Source organism: Balaenoptera musculus, chromosome 3 (assembly GCF_009873245.2).
Source record: "Balaenoptera musculus isolate JJ_BM4_2016_0621 chromosome 3, mBalMus1.pri.v3, whole genome shotgun sequence".
In the NCBI taxonomy this organism is placed as follows: domain Eukaryota; kingdom Metazoa; phylum Chordata; class Mammalia; order Artiodactyla; family Balaenopteridae; genus Balaenoptera; species Balaenoptera musculus.
This window is the reverse complement of record NC_045787.1, coordinates 124,705,676-124,718,791: the sequence shown is the minus strand read 5'-3', so window position 1 is coordinate 124,718,791 and position 13,116 is coordinate 124,705,676. Positions and strand designations below refer to the sequence as shown.

At 52.6% G+C, this 13,116-nt stretch overlaps 1 protein-coding gene across 1 annotated transcript; it reads right to left on the bottom strand.

The window, feature by feature from the left end:
• Nucleotides 1–396: 396 nt before the first annotated feature.
• On the bottom strand, nt 397–12,974 carry PCYOX1L (prenylcysteine oxidase 1 like). The gene is made up of 6 exons (XM_036848296.1): nt 12,486–12,974; nt 8,136–8,342; nt 6,108–6,282; nt 4,176–4,387; nt 1,824–1,964; nt 397–1,353 (listed from the first exon to the last, which is right to left on the bottom strand). Exons 1-6 carry the CDS (start codon nt 12,808–12,810, stop codon nt 695–697), a joined length of 1,719 nt encoding a protein of 572 aa, XP_036704191.1. The 5' UTR covers nt 12,811–12,974; the 3' UTR covers nt 397–694.
• Nucleotides 12,975–13,116: the final 142 nt, after the last annotated feature.

Below are 13,116 nucleotides of genomic sequence, written 5' to 3'. Positions count from 1 at the left end.
GTATGTTTCCCTTTTTTCCACTGGTTACCAGGAAGCTCGGGGCTATACTGCCAGCTCTGCTGGGGTAACCGTTTCTTCCTTGTATCCTACCACAGTCATCTCCTCCAATATGCAGTGTTGTCTAGAGGCTTGGATGGTGTCTATTAAGTTCTTAACTAGGTACCTTGCATCTAGCAAGCCTACAGTAAATAGGAGCTTTAATCCTGTTTCATGTTTTCTCATCTTCCCTCTATTTGTAACCATCTGGTTACATATGTTTCATTGTAGGTGTTGCCTCAGGTACATGTTGGGAGTAGGCAGGGGAAAACAAGAAGGAAATTTGATTCAGAGTTCTCTGCCTTATATTCCCTCCCATAGTTATCACTGTCTCCTAGTTAGAAAACCAAGTCAGAAGCAGCTTAAGATGGATTTTTATTTCTTCTTAAAAAAAATAAATAAATGAATACATTGGCTTGAATGTCCTTCCCCCTCTCTTACTCTCCCCTCTTCAAAAGAAGCAACACTGTGAAAATCCTTAAGATGGAGAGGCAGAGAGTTGGTCACCAGGGCCCACACTGGAGAGAAAAGACGCTCCACACACGAGGGGTCAGAGAAGGGCTCTGTGGGTGAGTGTGGCTTGTAAAACCTTGGCCGCTGCGGGGGGGGGAATCCGTCTTGAGCGGGGGCTGGACGTTTCCAGCTCTCCCGGGAGCCCTCACAGTTCAGTCTTTACCTTGTGCATCAAATCCTTTTGGTCAATCTTGTCTAGGTCCTGGTACCAGCGGTTGAAAGCCAGCAGGGCCACATTCTTGGCAGCCACTGCCGTCACCTCCACGGAGCTGGCCGCCCACTCCAGGGCGTTGAGGTGGAAGAGCTGGTCATGCAGCACGAACCGCGGGAGGGGGCTGTGGGGGCCGTGGACGGGGTGGGCCTGCCACTCGGCTGTCTGCACTGAGTAGTAGGAGCGAAAGAGGGTCTTCAGCTGGGAGCGAAGGAGGGGCTGGGGGGACTGGACTCGCCAGACGGCGGCCTCCTGAGGCTGCTTCCGCCGGAAGCTGGCCGAGACGTTGACGGGACACATGTTGTCCAGGGCGCAGAAGAAGCTGGGGAAGTCTGTGGTGAGGATGCTGGCAAAGGGGAAAAGCTTAGGGTCGGGGAAGCCGAAGTAGGAAGAGTTGAGGTAGCCATGGACCAAGGAGACGACGGTGGGCTGGAAGGAGCCCTGGACGACATCGATGGGCGGGTCGAAGCCTTCAAAGGTGATGGTACTGCTGTTGTCCAGGTGCAGGGGGGTGGCGATGACCACTATGTCGTAGTAGTCAGAGCCTGTGCCCACCTCATTCTCATACTTGACATGGTACAAGGGTTTCCCCTCTAGAAGGAGAGGGAAGAGAGCACAAAAGCCCGCTTCTTTCTCAGCTTCTCCCCACTTACCTGCCATCTGGGGCCCTGCACTGAGGGGACGAGACCCTCCGTGGGTGCAGCTGGGCCTTCCAGCTGCTGGGTCCCAGTCTTTCCGCGCTGGTGTGGCTGCAGGGCGAGCCCTGGACTGGAGTCAGGAAACCCGAGCTCTTTCTCTGGCTCTGCCTCTGACTAGCTGGGGGAACGTGGGCAAGGCTGTGGCTCAGAGTCCTCAGTGGTCAAATGAATGGGACTAGATTAATGCAAGTCTCTGCTTTCTGGCTCTGACATTTGAATCGGGGCAACAGTGCCCTCTGGTGTCACTCGGCAGTGCTGGGAACCACTCCCCGGCAGGTCATAAACCAGGGCTTTAGGGACAGAGGAGGTGGAAGTGTTCACTGTTTAGGAATGGAGTGGACATGGCCCCTGCTCTGTCTACTCACCTGTTTGCTGCAGGGTCACAGTGGTGACCGTGGCGTGGATCACGTTGGCCTTGGTGAGCTTCAGCAGACCGGAACAAACCAGCTTGTTGCCTCCCTCCACAGACCACAGGCTGCCTTGGGCCCCAGCTAGCGACATGGCTCCTGGGCAAAGGGGGAGGGAGGGCGGCCAGTGGGTTCTCAGAACCACTGGGCAGTGGGCTGGAGAGTCCAGCACCGTCCTACCGGGGCCTCTCTCCCAGGCCAAGACTCCTCCCAACCCTGGGCACGGAGAGACGACACACACAAATAACTGCAACAAAATTCACAATGTTGTGAAGTAAAAACATTAGGCTCAGTGCAAGAGCCACTATAAAAGACCACAGATTGTATGATTCTGTTTACACAGACTGCCCAGAATGGGCAAATCCAGAGCAACACAGAGTAGATTCGTGGTTGCCTAGGGCTGGAAGGCTGGGGGATGTTGGGGAACTGATGGCTATAGGTATGGGGTTTATTTTGGGGCAGTGAAAATGTTCTAAAATTGATTGTGGTGATGGAGGCACAACTCTGTGAATATACTGAAAGCCACTGAATCCTACACTTTAAATGGGTGAACTGTGTGGTATGTGATATCTTGAAGGATACATACAAGATACTGGCAGAGTGAGCAGGGTAGTCTCGCTGAGGTGAAACTAGGCAGGACCTGAAGGGTGGGAAGGAGCTAGCAGTGCCAAGAGCCAGAGGAATAGTATCCTGGGCATATGGGAGGTGCTTGTTAATTATAAACCTTTTCATTCATTTATTCAGCAAAAATGGGCTGAGTGCCTATGATGGTCGGCACTATTGTAAGGATACATCAGTAAACGAAGGAGACAGAGGTTCCCATTGGAAAGCCTGCCTTCTAGTGGGAGGAGATCCAATAAGTCGATCAAGTAGTCTGCTGGAAGATGATACCTGCAGGGCAGGACGGGTAGGGGCAGCTTCAATGAAAAGGCAACATCTTCACAAAGACATGGGACAGCGAGAGTTTACCATGATTGTGTCTCAGGGAAGAATGCTCCACGCCGAGGGATGGCCACACAAAAACCTCAAGGTGTGAGTGCGCCTGGGACGTTGGAGACATGGCAAGGAGGCCAGAGTGGCTAGTTTGGGGTGAGGGAGCGGTGAAGTGGTGAGGCCTAGACCATGTAGGGCCCTGCAGGCCACTAGAAGGACTTTGGGTTTTCCTTGAAGGAAAGTAGAAGCCATTACAGTTTTACATGCAGGCCTGTCAGGATCTGTCTTTTGTTTTAAAAGGATCATCTGGCTGATGCACTGAGCTTGGGGGGCCATGGGGTGGGCGGGGGGGTGGGAGACATGGTAGGAGAGTTGCAGTAATCCTGCTGAGGGATGTTGGTGGCTTAGACCAAGGACGAGGCGGTGGTAGGAAGCAGTCAGATTCTGGGTATACGTGGAAGGTAAAGCAGATGGGATTTCCTGACATATGACATAAAGGATATGAGAGAAAGAAATGATTCAAGGTTTTGGCTGGAGCAATGGAAAGGAGTAATTACCAGCCAAGCTGGGCAGACGCTGGGAGGGGCAGGCTCGAGGGGAAAGATCAGAGGCTCAGGTTTGGACGTGCTGAGTCTGAGACGCCCATTAGCCCTTCCAGTGTAGACACAAGGGTGGCAGCTGACACATGAGCCTGCATTTTCGCAGAGAGGTCTGGGCTGGAGGTCATATTTGGGAGTCAGGTGGGTGGAATTTAAAGCCTTGAGACTGGCTGAGCTCACCAAGGGAGGCTAAGTAGTTGAGAGCAGAAGAGGACAAAGGACCTAGCCTGGGCCTTCCATGTTAGGAGGGGGAGAGGAGAAGGACACAGCCAAGCAGGCCAGTGAGTGCCCATGTAGCTCCTCAACCTCGAATGCCCCTCTCTGCCCCTCCACCACCCCAGCAAAATCCTACAGCATCTTTCAAGGCCCAGAATGGTCATCATGCCTTGGGGAAGACATGCCCTGACGACTCTCGGGCAGATTTGTGGCCTGTGCTGGAGGATGGTGGGTGGTACATGTGCCCACCTGCCCCAGTAATAAGCTGGGAAGATGCGGTACTCTAACAGATAAATACCCAGGGGCCCAAAGGCCTCAACGGGACAGCTCCTGAAACCGATCCAAACAGGAGTGGTAGAAACACACAGGACCTGAGAGCTGAGCCTCCCTTTCACCGTCTGTGAAGTGGGATGAATACCATCTCCTGACAGCTTGGAGTATAGATGCCAGAATCAGAGGCGGCAGTGTTGGTTAGGCAACTATACTGAGCCAGGTAAATGTGAGGTTATTACAGGGAGGGCCAGGGAAGGGCAGGTGGGCAGGCCGAGGGCTGGAGGCTCACCGGCAAAGGCGGGCATCGCTGCTGACTGGCCGTAGCTGGCCCGCAGGACAGCGGAGACGACATCATCGATAAAGCGCTGTGTGACGCCCACCTGGAGCAGGGACTCGGCCACGGAGCGCTGGGTCATGTTGACAAAGGCGGACTCCCCCAGCGAGTACAGCAGTTCCTCCACACCGGAGAAGGCATAACCGTGAGCCTGGTACTTATAGATCCTGGGAGACAAGTGGAGCCAGAGCCATTGTGCAGGAAGGCCTTTCAGCTGACCGCCTGCTGCTGGGTCTGGCCCAGCAGGGACCCGCCCCCTCCTCTCCATGCAGTGGGTGGGAGAGGAGGCTGGTTATGGTACCTCTGGCCTATTCGCTGGTTGTGGTCGGCCTGTCTCACTTAAAGGGACAGCCCAGAGGGAAGGGCAAATACTCTGGAATCCCACCAGACCTGGCTTCACATCGTGGCTCTGCTGAATGACAAACATGTCACCTCTCAAGCCACTCCCTGCCTGAGGTCACAGTCCTCTTCTCACTCAGCTGGGACTGCCAAGCAGTGGGCTATGCCCGCCCCCATGGACACATCCCCTCTCCAGCAACTTTGGCTCTGCCCGAAGTGGCTTCTAGGACCGCATCGGACCCGATGGCAACTGCCTTATGTCAAAGTTGTCTGGCTCGGTCCAGCAGGCCTCCCACTCACCCCCTCGATAATGGCTTGTTCTCCCACAACTCCCCCAATCTCAGGGGCTGGCATTTGCCTGGAACCATCTGCTGATGGACTTTCGGACGGCTGGCCTTTGAAAAGTTGCCTCTGCTTGGGCTGCTCTGTAAACGTGTTGAGTTTGGTTACGGACATGACACCCAGATGGGGGTGTCCACAAAGCAGTTAGAAACTGATTAGTTCGTGGGTCTGGAACTTAAGGGGAAACTGGGGGCCAACAGGTAGAGGCTGTCTCCCACAAAAGGGAGAACTTGGCCCTGGGGGTTTAGATGAAATTGACAGGGGAGAAAAATATAAGAAAGAGGAAAGAGGAGTGAAGACATGACTTTGGGGACACCCGGAGAACATAAGGAAGATGTGCCATGAAAAGCATAGTCACAGGAGTGGGAAGAGCAGAGAAGTGCCAGAAACCAGGAAGGAGGTCTAGAGGCCACGACTGAGTGTCTGACGCTGCAGCCTCTGCATCTGGGCCAGGAAACAGGGAGAACCTTCAGGAAGGACTGTGGGGGAGAGCTGGGTACCATCCTGGTGAGTGAGTGCATTACGAGAGATGGACAGGGTGACAACAGACCACTTGTCCTCGTTATTTGGAGTTGATGGGGAGGGGTCCAGGAACCAAGGAGGAGACAGGTGGTAAAGAAAGCTGTTTGTTCATGGTGGGACTGGGGGACAGAAGAGTTTGTAAATGGTGGCCCACAGGCTGCTTGTGGCTGACAGGTATGTTTCATTTACCTTATAAGATGAATTGGTTGTGCGCACTGAAAAACTGGGAGATTTCACATATAACTGGATTTCCAGCTTCTTCTGAAACACTGGAAGATGGCATTCCCCCATGGCCACCAGTAGCTCGAGCAGAGAGCGGCCGCCCCTTCAGAGGGGGGCCTGGCTCTTCAGGGCCCCTCACTCCTTAGCCTTCCCTTCCACCCAACTGCTTCACTTATTCATACCCCAGGTGGGCCCTTGAAGGTGGCTGAGTTTGCAACCCATGCTTTTATTTACCAGTTTAGCTGAGGGAAAGAGGATGCCAGTGTGACAACGCGAGAGACCAACTACCGCTGCGCTAAGCAAGCACCTTGCCGATGCCAGGCGTGCTTGGAGCCTGGGCGGAATTCTCACACCCAGCAAGTACCTTTTCCTTTTGGACAGTGTACAGTCACGTTGGTTCCTCCGGCACCTCTCTTCCTCTCTCCTTCTAGAATGCCCTCCCCACGCTCCACCCAGCCCTACCTCATGAACTTCTCCATGACCTCCTCCACCCACATCTGCAGTCTCAGGAAGCTGATGCCGTAGTGCCACCAGAGGCGGAAGAGGTTCAGCAGGTACCAGTCAGTCTCCTCCAGCACAAAGTCCTCTCCGTTGAAGATGGCGCTCCTCCCTCCCACTTCGCGCCGGTGCCGCAGCCCTGAGGAGACAAGGAGGAGGCCCTCAGGTCCCCTTCGGAGGACCCCCCGCCCCGGGGGAACCTAGCAATGCCTGAAGCTTAAATTCAGGGGCCGTCCTGAAGGATGCACGTGGATCGGCTCCATTAAAGGGAATACGAACACTATGGTTTGTGCATCTGTGCTGCTTGTTTAAGAACAGTATACAATACACTGGGGAGATGTCTGGCCTGGCTAGTCAACAAATAAATGAAAATTAAACTAATGTACCATTTTACATTTTTTTCCAACAGGGGTCCACTCAGCCACGAGTGAGGGAAATTCAGACGTCATTCTGGACCGTCCAGGGGCTGACAGCCAACCGGGCCTGCTCTGAGATGGCAGCCCTGGGCACCAAGACCACATGGAAGGAATCACAGCTCCTGGCAACTGCCTGCACTCTACAACTTACAGAGCACTGGGTCTTCGTATCTCACTTCATCTTCTCACAGCCTCGGGAGAGGCAGAACAGGTGTTAGCACCCCCAGGTAAAGATGTGGAAAGTGAGGCTGAGTGATTATAGGACCTGCCTTAAGTCAAGGGTTTTTATTTCTTTCCCTCCTATTCCTGTCCCAAAGCCACGAATTTCCCCTACCCAGAGGCAACCAGTAAGTATATTCCTTCAGCATCCTTCTAGAGATATTTTGTGCAAACACTTATAAATGTGTACATATCTCTGAGTTATCCCTCCCCTCACCCCACATACTATATACACTGGTCTGCACCTTATTGACATATGTGTCTTGGAGACTGTTCTCTACCTGGGCCTACAGGACTTCCTCACTCTGGCTGCTGAGCAGTCGGCTGTGTACTTAAACAATACTTTGTTTAATCTCAGATCCCAGTGGGTGGGCAGGTGGGATATTTTCAACTTTTTGCTATTACAATGCTGTAATGAACAACCTTGTGTGCCTGCCACTCTGAACATCTGCGGGTACACCTACAGGATCACTTCTGAGAAATGGAATTTCTGCATCCAACCGTACATGTATTTGGGTTTTTTTTAAACTTAACTAATTAATTAATTAATTTTTGGCTGAGTTGGGTCTTTGTTACTGTGCTTGGGCCTTCTCTAGTTGCGGCGCGGGGGCTTTTCTCTAGTTGCAGCGAGTAGAGGCTATTCTTCGTTGCGGTGTGCGGGCTTCTCATTGCGGTGGCTTCTCTTGTGGCAGAGCATGGGCTCTAGGCGCGCGGGCTTCAGTAGTTGTGGCTCGTGGGCTCTAGCGCGCAGGCTCAGTAGTTGTGGCGCACGGGCTTAGCTGCTCCGCGGCATGTGGGATCTTCCCAGACCAGGGATCGAACCCGTGTCCCCTGCATTGGCAGGTGGACTCTTAACCACTGCGCCACCAGGGAAGCCCCGTATTTGTGGTTTTGATAGATGCTGCTGGGGCTGAATCTCAGTTCTCTCACTTACTAGCTGCAGGGACTTAGCTGAGGTGTATATGCTTTCTGAGCCTCAGTTTCCTTGGGAGGAGATACAACACCCATCTTGCAGGCTGGTAGGGAGGATTGGAGGTAATGCTTATGTATCACCTAGAAGGATGCCAGGTACTTGGCAAGCACACACCATGTGGAAGCCATTATGATTATGATTATTGAGAAGCAGCAAATTGAAAGGGAAAGAAACTGGCCTGGGGGGGAGGTCAAACCTGAGTTCTAATCCCGGCTCTGCAACTAACTCACTGTGTAACCTCAGGCAAGTTCCTTCCCCTCTCTGGTCTCAGCTGCTCCATCTGTAAAACGAGGAGATTGGGCTATATGACCTTCCGGACTTGACCATCAGGGTAATCTGGGAAGGGCCCGACGGCTGCCGCCAGCCCCAGGACAGCGCACTCACCCAGCTGCTTGACGAAGCCCTGCATGTGGAGGCTCAGGGAGTGGAAGGAGGCGGCGCCACTCTCGTAGTGCTGCTTGTTGACCGAGATGGTGGCCAGGCGGCCGCCCACGGTCCCCTTCTCAAACACGTCGATCTGCACCCGGGGGCCGAAGTGCTGTTGGAGGAAATGGGCCACGGCAGAGCCCCCGATTCCGGCTCCAACCACGGCTGTCAGCAGGCCCGGGAGGCAGGCGTGGGGAGAGACAGAGCATGGGCGTGAGACTGCGGGTCACGCCTTCTCAGCCTCCTGGGCCGGTGGTTCCCAGGTATTTGCATCTCATAGGCTTTTAACATCTCAAAAAGGAAATCTGCAGACTCGTTCTTAGTAAAGCTATTAATAAACAGCAAAGGTCAACCTGAACACTGCCACCTACTATAACCCTTATTTTATAAAGAAAAAGACAAGTTAGCAGCAAAGGAACAGGAAAGAATCTCAAAATTCAGGATGCTTATTTTAAAAGTATAAGTTTAGTTTTATACAGACTCTTTACATTGTCCCTAGTTTTATTTCACTGCGAATTGGTGAAAACCTGGTCACCGACAGGCACATTAGGTTAGATTTGTATTTGGAATCCACTCCTTAATCCAGGGGTTGTCAAACTACAGCCCTAGGGCCAAATCTAGGCAGATGCCTGTTTTTGCAAGCTGAAGTTTTATTGGAATGCAGCCTCGCCCTTTCTTTAGCTTATTGGCTATGGCTCTTTCATGCCAGGCAGAGTTGAGTATAGTTGGAACAGAGACTGTAAGCACAGCCTAAAATATTTACTCTCTGGCCCTTTACCGAAGAAGTCAGCCAACCCTTGGTCTATTGCAACCTCCCAACTGACACGTAAGTCATTTCCACATCTGTGTTTGCTGAGCCTGGAATTCACCCTGTGATGGGTCGCTCATCACCGTATAGGACATCTATTCTGCTTTGAACTCTTGTTATGAAGTTTCAGCTCGTTGACATCTTTTTGGGTCTTACCCACTGTCTTTACTACGCCTCCTGCCTTCCTGTTAGTTGCAAACTTGGTTCATATACCATCAATAGTCTCATCCAAGTCACTGAGAAGAGCGTTTCATTGGACAGGGCTCTGAGGTGCTGCTAGGAACCGCTGACCAAACAGATAGTAATCATTACATAGCAGTGAGAGGACAGTAAAGCAGCTATGAAACTACTGAAATGGATGGCCATGCTACCCACAATTTTTGCCCACCACATATCTAAGACACAGCTTTCCTCTCATCTGACAGTCTTATAACCTACTCAAAAAGGGAATGAGATAAAGCTGGTGTGATTTGTCCTTACTAGACCCATGTTGGGCCCTAAGACCACAGGCTCCTGTCAAGAAGGCAAAAATACAAGGTTCTTTATGATCTGGGCTCCATTTACTTATTCCATTCCCTGCCTCACCCTTGCAACACTCCACCTTCTTGTCTTGACTTCTTTTGCTGTGGAGCATGGGACTTTGCTCTCTCATGCCTGTGCCTTTGCCCTCACTGCTTCCTTTGTCAGAAATGCTCTGTCACCCTTTGCCTCACTGACCTCTGTGGCCCTTATATGTAGTTTTTAGCTGGCTTGCCTGACCCGCCTAAGACAAGTGTCCCTCCTGCATAGTCCCACAGCACTCTCCTTACCCTGGCCTAGTCCATGGCACACTATACTCAAATGATCTGTTAAGGTCTGAGGGCAGGTCCCTGTGTCCCCAGATCCTGGCAGGCAGTAGAGCTCACTATTTCTTGCATCTTGAAAGAACAAACTACTTCCTTCATCTCAGTGTTTACAAAGCCACTTCCAAGAATGCCCTTAACCTTTTAAACCAATGTGCTCCCTACCACTTCCATTTTCGACCAAGCCCCAAATTACCCTTTTTTTTTTTTTCCCCAGAGAAACTGCTATCACAAGGCCTGGAAGCTGCCCAAGGACTACAGGGAAGCAGAAGACCTCACCTCATTGAGAGTCAGCTCATTCAACACCCACAAACTGACACCCACTCTCTGGTCTATGGTAAGATGTGCTGGACATAGGATGAATCAAACAGGGAGAGCTCCGGTCCCCCTGAGCATAGGCGGGGAGAGGGCGGACAGACTCATGCACTGTTAGCAATGACAACGTGTGACCAAGTGCAACAGCGGGATTCCAGAGAATCCTGAGGAAGCAATGAATTCTGCCTGAGGGTGTGGGCCCCAGGCTTCACAGGGAAGCAAAGTTGATCACGACCCTGGAGGACAATAGGCTTTGCCAGTGAGCAGAAACACATTCTCTGCAGAGAGAACAGCATGAGCAGGTCACATGTGGAACTACGGGGGAGTTTAAAGGGTCCAATGTGGGCTTCCCTGGTGGCGCAGTGGTTAAGAATACGCCTGCCAATGCAGGGGACACGGGTTCGAGCCCTGGTCCAGGAAGATCCCACATGCTGCGGAGCAACTAAGCCTGTGCGCCATAACTACTAAGCCTGTGCTCTAGAGCCCGTGTGCCACGACTACTGAAGCCCGCGCGCCTAGAGCCTGTGCTCTGCAACAAGAGAAGCCACAGCAATGAGAAGCCCGCGCACAGCAATGAAGACCCAACACAGCCAAAAATAAATAAATAAAATAAATAAATTAAAAGAAAAAGGGTGCAGTGCCACACCGAGGTGTTCAGATTTGATCATGCAGCAGCCTGAGGGTTAAGCCATCTTAACAGGAAGCTCCTCGTTCCCATTGTGGGTAGAGTCCAAACCACCAAGGACAGACAGAGGCTGTTGTCAGAGGACTGAGGAAAATCAGGAAAGCTACAGGGCAGCATGGCATTGCCAGGTATCCTGCCTTGATGATGCCTGGGGTGAGGTGGGTAGGGCTGGCTGGAATGAGGAAGGTAGCAAGTTCTGCGTTGCCAGAAATGGTAGAGCTGTGAGGAGGCCCTGCCCCTTCTTCACTGGTCAGTGGGAAATGTCCTGCTCTGCTGCCCTTTCCCAAGAGATGGGGGAGGCCCTGCATCTCAAGACATTGGCTGCCTAATTCTTCCCCATCCTTCAAACCCTGGTTCCAAATCCACCTCCTCCATTAGGCCTTCTCTGGCCACTCCAGCCCTCAGGATTCTCTTTCCTCTGAAAACCCTAAATGTTCAGTCCCAAACTGATTTCTGGCACGCTTCAGCCTGTCTTAACCCTTTATGGCCTGAGCTGTGGTTTGGTAATCCAAACCTTAGCACTGCACTGGCCCTGTTAAGTCTGTGGTGCTCCCATGGGGCATCCCTCCCTGCCACCTAGAGTGCACAGAGGGCAGCCTAGTGGATTAGGGACTCCTTCTCCTTCACACCAGAAGCCCAGCATCTCTGCCTATGGGAATTTTATATACGAGGGACTTGAAAACCTTTCATTCATGTAGAGTTAAAATGACAAATGTTAAGAGGAAAAAAGTGTAAACAAATATGAAATTCTAGTCAATTATATACATGATGAAGTACTTAGCAAAATGTCCTGATGTCTGCAATTTATTTTGAAATGCATTAAAATGTAAGATGGATTAATGCACATGTGATAGGTATGTGATAAAGCAAATATAGTAGCAGTTTCTTAACGGCAGAATCTAGGTGCTGGGTATACAGGTGATCACTGTACAATTCATTCAACTTTGGTCTATGTTTGAAAATTTCAAAAGAAAGCAAATAAGTAAGAAGACTGCTGTTAAAAATCCCCCACTTCGTCATTCAGCAAATCTATCCCCAGAGGACTTACCATGGGTTCTGTCTCCCCTAGAACTGCCTCCTACCCTCCATGAGGTTTTGGCTTAGATGTTACTTCTAGGAAGCCCTCCCAGAGCCCACAAAGACTGGGGTGAAGTGCCCCTCCTCTGTATTCACAGTGCTTTCTCAGCCTTAGTACTAACTTCCTTGTATTGTGCAGTCTCTTCTCCTCCACACAGGAACCGTGGAGCACTGTGCCTGCTACACAGACAACCCTCAATAAACCTGTGTGAATGACGTCAACCAGAGAGGCTAGAATCTCTGTCCTGGGGGCACCTGGCAAAGAGCCAGATCCACGGCAGATGCTCAGTGTCCCTGGACCTTCCGGTAAGATCGGTGACCAGTCCTGCCCCAAGCCTCTTTTCCGCCCCAGGTAGCCCTGGTCACAAGCCCACGCCTCCCTCCCCATCAGCACCTTGCCTACTGCGGTCCCCTTCCTCGCCCAGTCGCAGTGCCTCGGCTCTTCTCCACCCAGCTCCTCTCCCGAGGACCCCTCCCTCGCCCAGCTGCCTTCCCCTTCCCCCATCCAGAGGCTCCCGGCTCACAACACTTTTCCCTCGCAGCCCTCCCCAGATCAGCACCCCACCCGGTCCTTCCCGCACCGATTTTGCTGGGCCGGGCATCGCCTGTAGCGGCGGCGGCGAGGAGGGCGGCCAGCGCGGCGAAGAGCCTGGCAGCGCGGGCCATGGCGGGCAGCGACTGAGGCAGCACGCCGGGGCTCGGGCAGTCGCGGGTTGGCGCTGGGCTCCCCGCCCCGCCCCGGCGCCCCACTGGCTGTTCCGTCTTCCAGCCTCGCTGGTCGCAGCCTCTCATTGGACAAGCAGCCTTCCCTCTCCGGCAGGAGGCTCTCATTAGCCGCATCTCTCTGGGGGCAGGCTCTGTCATTGGCAGCTTCTCCGTCCCGCCTCCTGGATGCGGTTTCCTCATTGGCTGGCTCGTCCTGCTCCGGCGCAGGTGTGCGCGCTTCGAGTGCTCAGCTTCAGGACCAGGGCCCAGCTCCGGGGGTATTGACGGCAGAGAAAGAATTGAAGCTTTGACGATCTTGGTTCAAATCCAACCTCTGAGCGTTAGTGGCTCTGTAGCGTGCCTTGTCTGTGTCTCGTTTTGTTTCCGTGCTCTGCCTTTCTAGGTGGTTGTGGCAATCACGTGAGATAAGGGATGTGAAATCACTTGGCAGTGTCTGCAAGTGCTGGAAATTGCTGACCAGTCATGCAGTCGGGATGGCTAGACGCT